The sequence below is a fragment of the Nannobrachium achirus genome (assembly GCF_963921795.1).
Source record: "Nannobrachium achirus genome assembly, chromosome: 4".
NCBI classification, from domain to species: Eukaryota; Metazoa; Chordata; class Actinopteri; order Myctophiformes; family Myctophidae; genus Nannobrachium; species Nannobrachium achirus.
Window position 1 is genome coordinate 32,927,077 of NC_137813.1, and position 10,313 is coordinate 32,937,389.

Sequence of the window (10,313 nt, forward strand, 5' to 3'; positions counted from 1 at the left end):
TACACCTTGCCTTGAGACTTCACCAGACCCAAACATTACCTCATATAATGAAACCTCATCTAGATAGCCCTCTCCTCAACTCAACTTCCGAAGGATTTTAAGGGAAACTGAGACAAAATCAGCAACAGGGGTTTTGGAACAGTGGTCCTGTGATGAAGGCTCTGCCTTAGACTTTGAAAGCATCTCACATCATCAAGACAACTTGGATTCAGATATGGATATTGGATATCCTCTGCTGTTTGTGTGGTTTGTGCTTAGATTCAGAGCTACACTCTGATGTGATGACTGGGGTGTGTTGTGAGGGCAAACGCTGCCCACATACCTTGAGTTCCATTTTAGATATTTGGGTTCTGCTCCAACAGGGTCTAAGTGACAATACCATTCTGTCTGTGTCAGAGACAAGGACTGCTGCTAATGACACCTTGCTTCAACGCCTCAGAATAAGAAAGTGGATTAATTCAGAGACATTGTAATTCTACGTTCCCGGGAGTATTAAGCTTGTGTGCTTCTTTGTGTGTGTATATGTGTGCGCAGTGAGCGTGACGCCATTGTAATGTTGTCTGCTGGGGAATGATGCAATGCATCACCTTTGTTTTTACTTTGTATTACAATCTACTGATGAGGGAGAAGACAACTTCATCACAGGCAGTCAGCAGTAGGGTATGAGTCATATCCACTGACCGGTCTGTGACATTAAGTGAGAGAGACAGAGACTGCACGAGTCAGAGCTCATTCTAGCCCATGTTACATGTTGACTGAACTCTGTAGTGCTTTTTAAGGAGGCCATTCTGTGTTGTTTTCATCTATATGTTCCTCCTCATTCAACTGGGGTATGGGGTGATGAAAATGCTCAAGCAAAAGCAACCTATTGAGAAAAAACAGCTGACATACTGTAGTGTAAGCCCATCCAACAGAAACCAAATATCTGCAATATAAGAAACAGTAATCTGGATTTGAGGTGAGTAAGTAGATAGATAGATACCTTTATTATCCCAAGGGGGAAATTCAGTGAACCGTAGGTCCTTTGTGCACTCCAGAGGTATTAATGTTTGCCATGTGATCATTCTTGAATCAGAAGACATTCAGCATCTGGTAATATTATGATATTACCAGTTGGATCCAGTTACAAACAGGATATTATCTTCCTGTTGTATATTCTCTGTGGGTAATATTACGCGTAAGTGTATGAAGCCGAAATGAAGGTTTCTTTTCATCAACATTTCAGTAGTCCTGCTCTGGGATTTGGGATGAAATCCAGCCCTTTTGGGCCAATTCTGGCATATTTACTGAAATACTCATTAGCACTAACAGAAGACATGAGTCACTTATTAACAGAAACCTTTTAACTACCTCTAAGGTTTGCTTTGGTCTACTTTGACTGCAAGATGGTCAGTATTTGTTCTTCTGGGGTGTTCCATGGGCTCTGCTGTGCCACATCAGATCAATCTCTCCTAAGTAATTTAACTGAAATAGTAATTATTCAATCATTTTGATCCTTGTCTGGCACGCTGTGAACAACAGCATTTATTTAGAACGGATGCTGCGCACACAGTAAAGTCCTCAGTGTTAATTTCTCTCTGAGAGTGTAAATGAAGACTCAGGATTTTGCAGTGCAGGCTCACTTCAATTCGCTCTCTCCAAGCAGCTCAGTCTGGTTCTGCATTGCTCTGCTTTCTGGTCATGCATCTGTGTGTGTTAGTCAATAAGGAAGATTCAGCAGCATGACTCAGCATCAGAGAGAAGGAACTGGGGGTAAACTCAGGCCTCACAACTGTGTAGCATCCTTTAGAGAGAAGGAACTGGGGGTAAGGCCTCACCACTGTCTAGCATCCTTCACAATATCAAGTGCTCCTGTGCTACTGAAACAGATACATTTCAAGGACGTGTTTGGGCTAAAGAGGGCTTGCTTACTTACAAACATACCTAATTACTTGCTTACCGGCAACATGTTTCTACACCAATGACACATCTGCTCCTGACTTCTGTAAAGAAAACAAAGGGAGAGAGCGAGAGAGAGAAATAACCTCAGCTCCCAGAGGCCTGTTTAGACTGAGAGTGCATGTACCTAAACGAGTGCCTAATAAAGCTTTTGGTAACATCACTCCCTGTTTAGAACCTCGCCCAAGCAAGCCACCACGAGTTCCTGGCAGGGACGGGCTGGGCCCCTGATTCAGCCCCGGGAAAAGGAGTTGGAGAGGCCCTCATTGCACGTTATAGAGAGAGATCTCTCTCTATAGCGCTGCTGCTACTCAAAGATTTGCCATTTCAGATCATGACAAGTGACAAGCCAGTGGGCCAATTACTGTACTTGAGTTATCTTTCGTCGTTGTCGGGTGGAAACCTTGTATGTCCAAAACCGTTTGTTTTGTATTTATCATTTTAAAAATGATTTAAACTAGTGAAAACAGCCGATCTACAAGCAGTGCTTGTAGATCGGCTGTTTTCACTACTTTTGTGCAACAGCCTTGTATGATGAAGCAGGGCTTTGCTTTGCGAAAAAATGTATACATTTGAAACTTGGAGATACGAGGTTTCTGCCCGACAGTGACGATTTACTTTGTTGTCTGCCCAGCCCCCAAAATGGAACGAAGGCCGACATTTTATTTTTAATTTTTTCCTAATGGCTGGCCTGGACCGGCCGGGAATGAACCGGCCGTCCCTGGTTCCTGGTGTGGCATTATTATATCACCTCTACCTTTACAACTGTGCTATAAAAGAAACTACCGGTAATCATAAAAGAAAAAGAAAAGTAACGTGGAAAAATTAAATTCAAGCCATGTACTGTTATAAAGGTTGCTATTATAGTATAGAAATTAATGTACTATGTGACCAGTAGCACTGCCATGTGTTAAAGGAGAGAAAAACACATTTTCTACAAAAATAGGCAAAAAAGAGAGAGAAGAAAACACTGCTTCCTCAATGCTTTCCTGCCACAATGCTTCATCTAGTGATGTAGACTAACACAGCACTTAGTATAGAAAGCATGCCTTCAGAGTGTGGTGGCGTTTCAGATATTTATTTGGAGTCTTGAGTTAAACTTAAAGTTCCGCTCCACTTGTGAATACATTGTATAAAGCGATGGATATTTACAGTGTAAGATATGTTACATTGTACCATCAAAACTATTTGCACTGTGTACCGTCCACCAGTTTACTTTAGCCAAAGTGAAGTTACTTACTGTGTGTGATCCTATGTGGTGCTTGCATCATTAGTGCAACAACGTTGTTTCATCCAGACAATAAAATATGTGGATATATTCTTGTCTATTTTTGTTCCTTTTTGTTTTGTATGTTTGTTTTTATTAAATGTTTTGGTTTAGTTGTAACAACTACCAATTGAGAGACTTCAATATTACCTTAGATAAAATGCAACTAGTACATTGCATGTTGCTGGCTGGATAGTGTTTGTGGTTAGAGTAGCATATCCTCCTGTGGCCTCAGTTTCCTGTCTCTAATATTCTATCAAAAGTCCAAACAGCCTGCTATTTATATAAGAAGATGACTAACAGACATCACCATGGTCTAAGAAGCAATTAGTTGTTTTACATATTCACCACAAGGGGGCACTATATGCTCACTTAACCCTTACATTTGTAATCCTAGAGATGCATGCACACATTTTAGTAATGCTGGCTCTTATCTAAGCTGACCACAGATGGATCATTTTACTAAATTGTTCTGAAACCGTCTCAGAGTGAATCTGAACAGCTTAGGTGGTAAAAAAGAAAAAAAAATTCTACCATCCAACAATTGGGCAAGGACATTTGTATACATTAAAGAGTTTGAAAAAGTAACCAGCTATTAAGTTACATGACTTACATGACAATATAAAAAAACAGGGCCTTTGCCAAAATACGAACAATATATTGTTCTTTGTTCTCACATTTTATTAACATATTTAGAGTAGAAAAGTAAGAAATAAAATATTCTACACAACAAAGCTTACTGAGCAGTTCCAAATGTGTTACCCTTAGAGGATCAGGGTCATTTCAAAGAGCAATAATAATGTCTTTCCATTTTAAGTAGCTCTGCAGCATTCCTGTTTTGGCCCACATCCACAAGTAGATTTGGCCAAAGTCGTCTTGGTCAAAAGAATGAGCCAATAACAGTGTGTACCTTTAGGGCTATAATCATGCTTTTAAAGCACAGAGTTGCTTTTGACATCTAGTGATGCCTATGTTGTCAGCACTCTCTCTCTTTCTTGCAATCCCATTCTCTTCCTGTCCTGATATATACATGTGCATTTCATCTCACAAACAGGCAATTTCCTTACTGTCAGAATGAAATGAACCACTGGCGCAAAAAAAGAAATGGCACGTATAGCGTACGCTGCCGTTTTCTGTCCTAAAATGGCCAGAGTTTGGATAGGAAGTGGTGTGTGTAGTTCCACATGACAATCATTTGATGCAGCACTCGTGTGTCTGCAGCATGAGGCTGGTCAGGCTGGCCCTATTACCCTCACCTAGTTTACCCTCTAAAAGAGTCTCCACAGAAACCACACATTAGTTCAACAGTTTCATTGTAATGCATCACGGGACTGGAGATCCGGAGCCGTTCTGTGGGCGAAACTGTGCTGCATTCTCAGTAAATTAACCACTTAAAGCTCTTTTTTGATACTTTTCACATTTTTTAAAATGTATGGTCAATGACATGCTGAAAACAGGGATGCCAGGTTTAAAGTGATTAATGTCCAAAACGTGAAAGGTCAAAAAACTCAGTTCCACTTTGAGCCATAACTGAATTCCCAATGTGGGCCAAACTACCTACACATTCTAAATAGTCCTAGATTAGGACAAATTGAGAAGGGAACAATCTTATGTATTTACAGTATGTGGACAGTGAACACTAGCTGTATGCACATTGCACAAGTGGCTGAAAACAATAGAAACTGGTTCAACCGGGTTCAATGACCACATTCCACAATATTGATAGTGCATAATAATACAATATACCAAGCAGAAAAACAGATTTTTACTTACAGTAACATATTCCCATCACCACACCCCTATAATTATGCTGCTGCTACTACCACACCAGTTAACCCTGACAAAAGCATCTTATTTGCCAAAACGTTTATTGAGTCCCAGTAATATTTGAGCTACAAGTGTGCAGCAACTCATCTATTACCCAATTTTCCCCATCATAATAATGACTGACAAGAAGTAATCTGAGTTTAAGATTTAAGCTTTATTAGAGATAAAGACATTAATGATGACAAGATATCATACTAAATACACAAGTACATTTTCAAAATGTACAAGACAATCTACTATTAATGTACAATCTACATTAATTAAATACAAAGTTACCAAGGTCCAAGGTTGTAATAAACGGATACATACAGTACTATACAAGTACAGATACTGAGTGGAAAATACTTGTAGGTTTTCATACGGAAAAACGACTCTAAACAAGTACACAAAAACAGCAATATTTCTAAAATACCCATACAGTATAAATATCTTAAGGAGGAAGAGAGTCGGGCATGGTCAAATAACTTTGCTGGGTTTTCGGCATCTCAAACATGCATCACAATATAAGAATACACACTGAATCCTATTGTATAATTATTTTGCTGAGCACCATTTCAGCCCTCTTTTTCATCATTCCACACATTTTTGGTACCACCCTACCCAACCCAACATGTCCAACAGTCTCACCTCTTGTTCTCTGAACTGACCACTAGAGGTCAGCGGCCAGACCTTTCTTTATCCTTGTCACTCGAACCTCATCCATCAGCTCTTTGAGGTACTGTATTTCCCTGGCCATGGATTCAGCCTTCTCGGTTAGTTCAATATTCTTCTTCTCCAATTCTCCGTACTCTATACTCAGCATGTCATGCTCCGCCCTCTTCTTCTGCCGGTATCTAGTGGCTGCCGTCTTATTTTGCTCCATCTTTTTTAATTTCTTTTCCTTAACAGGCCTCGAAGCCACCCTTTCTTCTCTCATTTCCGTTGCTGCTGCTGTTGATGCACCCCTCGGGCACTTGACTCTGACACTTGGGGTGCTGGGAGAGGGTGGACTTAGTCTGGATTTGGGGTCGGGGTAGGGCCTGCTTCTATGGGATCTCGTTGGGCCGGTGGCTGGGGGAGAGCAGCTGACAACGTGCGTTGCAGTGGTCACAGTGGTGGTCATGGTGGTGGTAGAGATGCCAGTCTCACTTTTAGGGGCTAGCACAAGGACAATTCGGGTGGGGGACAGTGACAGGACGATTCTGGGGACCTGGGGGACTAGGGTGGCGACGACAGGCTTTACCTCGCTCTCCGAGATGTCTACCTCACTCCCCAGGTCTAGAGTGTATGTGGGGGAGGGAGGCGAGTGGACAGGGGAGGGAGATGTTGAGGAGGAAGGAGCAGGGGATACAGGTTCAGATTTTATTTCCAGCTCCTCCTGGGGCTCTGGGACACACAGAGGAGGGGAGGAATCTTCCTGTCCATCCATAAGGGACACAGAGTCAACTGTTGAGAGGACAGAGAGACAAGCAGGAGTCGTTTCAATGGAAGGGGTCTGAGGAATTAGGGCAGAGGGTGTGGCAAGGTCTGCAGGAGTAGCAGCTGTGAGAGCAGGGAGGGGCAGGGAGTCGAGGTCCATGGAACAGTCGAGGGAGTCAAGGAGGCCTTCTGGAGAGCTGGGGGAATCTTCATGTGGACTGCAGGGACCAATGAGTGTGTCCAGGTCAAACTCACTCAGGTCCATCCTCTCTGTCATCCAGTCTAGGTCACAAAAGGCAGCCTCTGCGGATGGAAGCAATAAGATCAGTCAAGTTTCAAATTATGGTGGCTGTTACTTGCATGATACTTGTTGGCAATTAAGTGCTAATATGTGCTTTAGTGTTGATTGTAAAGCTAACCTGTGTGTGGTTTCATTAGGGTATTGATATTACTAAGTGTAAAGAAGGCCCATTCCCACTGGGCCAGATAACCAATTAAAAAAAATCTTTTTCCATTCAAGTGGATGGTAGATACAGATAAAAGAAAATATCGGTCACAGATAAAGCAAATATCTGTGACAGATAAAAAAAGATTTATCTGTATCTACCATCCACTTGAATGGAAAAATATCTGGAGAAAGAGATTTTTTTATCTGTTATCTGGCCCAGTGGGAATGGGCCTTAAGACTGATTTCTGATTGTCAAGTATTTTCTTATCTATGCAAAAGTAAGTTAGTCCATTCTTCATGGTTATCACCTTTGCCATTATCATCCGTGCCGGCCTGGGAGCGCCCCAGCTGGTCAGGATGGGCCAGCCATGGGAAGGACAGCATGTCTGACTCAGGTCCCGCCTTGTCCCCGTGAAGGAGTGGGGTCGGCGGTGAGGGAGAAGGGGAGTAGAAGGGAGGAGGAGATGAGGAAGAAGAGGTCAACGCGGAGGAGAGGGAGGAATCGGGCGAATCGCCCCCCTCTGAAGCAGAGGCTCCACCTCCTGGGCGTTGCTCTTCCTGTTCAGGGTGGAGAAGGAGGGAGCCCATGGGGTCAGCCATGGGAGAGGAAGGTCCCCAAAGTAGGGCCTCCATGTCGTCCAGGCCAAACTGTGAGTTTGTCATCATCATGGTCATAGTGGCTGTTGTTGGTCACAAACGGGGAGTGTGACAACACAGGGAACGTGTCGGATTCTTTTATGCTGTCGCCTACAGCAGATTTCAGGGTTTCCACAAAGGACCTGTATGGGAAAAGCAGTACAGAGGATATGATTCATCTTGTAGGGGTGTAACACAGTTTTACAGATTTTAATACAATTTGTGATTTGTGTAATAACAGGTGTTATTACAGTTGTTATTACAGGTGTTATTGCCCCCCTAAAAAAAAGCTGGCACTGATGTTTGCATGAGCACAACACTGCCCCCATCACTGCATTACACCTGCTTTACACAATGTTCACAAGCCCCGCCTCTAGTCTTGTGACTCTTACGTCAATGTCTGTCTGTTTCCGTGGCAACTGGGCTGGGGGAAAGTCCCACTCCGGCCCCCTCCTCTACTCTCCTCTCCTCATAACAACAACTGTCAACTATGGTAGTATTTCTATTCTCAAAACCCGCCTACACGAAGCCGCCATTTTGACAAAATGTGGAAGCGAACCATTTTCTAACTGCCACGTTGGCACCTACTTATACTTTCTACTGAGATAGTAAAAAATGACACAAATACATAGCCTCTCTTTGTCGAGGGTGACAATGACACACCTCGTGTTCATGTTGAATGTCATTAGATTAGACTACCATAACATTTAACTACCCTAACATTAAACAATTTCTATTCGCCTATTAAACCTACCCAATACAACAACGTCATACACCCACAATCAACTTCATAAACACTTAGAAATGAATAGTTTAATGAAAAGGTGACTTTGGGAACTCGACATTCGCAGGTTCTTCAGTGTCGCCCTGATGATGGATGCAGGCTCGCGCAGCTAGGCCATATGGATGTTATGGAAAATAAACGGTAAAATTAGTACTCACGTCATTTTGATAAAGAGTAAGTGACTCAGTGCACTGGTTGGATGCACTGTTTGGTTGGCTGCGGCTGGGACGCGGCACACGTTCACACTGCCATTTCGGTCTAAAATAGCCCGGCTCTTTAATACAGACACTCCGTGTGTAAAATCCTCGGGATGGAAAATGGCGCTGAGCCTGCTGCGTTGTAATTATAGAGCTCACGCGTGTCCTTCCGCAACCTCTGCGCCGGCGTATCACTCCGCTAATGTTTGCATTCCCTGCAAAAGTAGTCACGGCGTCTGCGTTTTATTGCAGCATCATCGTGACACGAGAAATTAGGATGTGGTTGTGCAACAATGTTTTTGTAAGCTTATGAAAGCATTTCCCCCCCATGCGTTTGATCTTGGTTCAAATGTGTTCACTGATAAAATAAATCCTACAAACAAAAGAAATCCACAGCAAAAGTCTGAACTGAAGTATAGACCTATTTATTAACAAAAAACGAAATAATTGATAAATAACATTGGATATACTTTAAAACTATACAAAACAGTTCAAGATTTGTGTCAAATTTTGTGTAATAATTTGTCATATTTTTCTTTCCCATGAATGAACAGAGAGAGATCAACTCCTAGACTATACTGAATTTCTTCCACATTTCGTTCAGTTCATCCAGCACACTCTGCAGATCTTGAGCCAGCAAGCGAACTCTGCTCATAAACTTGTTCTCTGCAGACTTCTTCAGCCTCTGACCATCGTTTTCCGTAAAGTACAAGTCAATTTCTTTAGCAAAGCTCTGAAGCAGCCGCTCAGATGACATGCCTCCTATGTGAGTTGTACTGTACATTGTCTGTGAGAGTTCTGCCATTCTCAATGCCTCAGGCTGAGCTCCTGCCCTTTGTAACCTGGACAGGTCATGCCTCCTCAATTCATCCATCCCAGAATGGATAAACGCCACACAAAACTCCACTTCAGCAGCACAAGTCCTGTAGTTCTGCACTATGTTTTCCAGCTTCTTCCTGTCCACACACTTCTTGCGGGCAATAACTGCTTTGGTGCCCATTCCCCCCGCTGAAGCCACCATGCCAGCACCCACAGCCGTGGCAACCAGAGAAACCCCCATGGTCATGGGAGCCAGGGCGATGCCCACCACGGCCGCGACACCGCCCACGGCGCCAGTTGCGCCCCCAGCAATTCCCATGGTCTTGCTCTTCTTCTGCACCTTGTCCACATTGTCGGAGATGCCGTTGAGTTCGGAGATGTGGCCTCGCAGGGTGCTGTTACGTTGAATCAGGAGGAGGTTGTAGAGACGTAGAGCTTTCTTCATGTTCATGGCTCTCTGATTGAATTCCCTGTATAGACAATGGTAGAACAGGTTGAGGGAAGGTTCTATGAAACTGCACTCGTGGTTAAGCCAGAGATATTTAGATAGCAGATCTACAAGCTCACAGCACAACTAACTGAGGCTTGCTGTTGGCCCATTGTCAAAAATAAACACCTAAATGTCATGGTATGATACATGTCTTTTGACAAAAAGCTAATGTGACAACATTTGGAGTCAGGAATACATTTCTGATCAAACAATCAACAATACACTGTAATATTATATACACAGCATATAGCATGCACAATACTTGGTCTCAGCATTCTGTCTCTGAAAAAGAGAACATGTGTTATAGTGGCAACACAAGTTTGCATCTCCCCCTCAATCCCACCCCAATGAAACACACACATGTACTTTCATTCATGAAATACATATTGTAAAATATTTGGACCAGAGTCTTATTTCATAATTTTCTCCTCTGTCTCTTTCCTTTAATTTAACAACCCTCTGCCCATACAGCATGTGCACGTCTCATACTACATCCTGCTTCTGTAGAA

The 10,313-nt window shown here is 42.9% G+C and overlaps 1 protein-coding gene across 1 annotated transcript; it reads right to left on the minus strand.

Moving 5' to 3' along the window:
- Nucleotides 1–5,165: 5,165 nt before the first annotated feature.
- atf4b (activating transcription factor 4b) lies at nt 5,166–8,608 on the minus strand. The gene is made up of 3 exons (XM_080722959.1): nt 8,457–8,608; nt 7,187–7,657; nt 5,166–6,733 (listed from the first exon to the last, which is right to left on the minus strand). Exons 2-3 carry the CDS (start codon nt 7,551–7,553, stop codon nt 5,682–5,684), a joined length of 1,419 nt encoding a protein of 472 aa, XP_080579085.1. The 5' UTR covers nt 7,554–7,657; nt 8,457–8,608; the 3' UTR covers nt 5,166–5,681.
- Nucleotides 8,609–10,313: the final 1,705 nt, after the last annotated feature.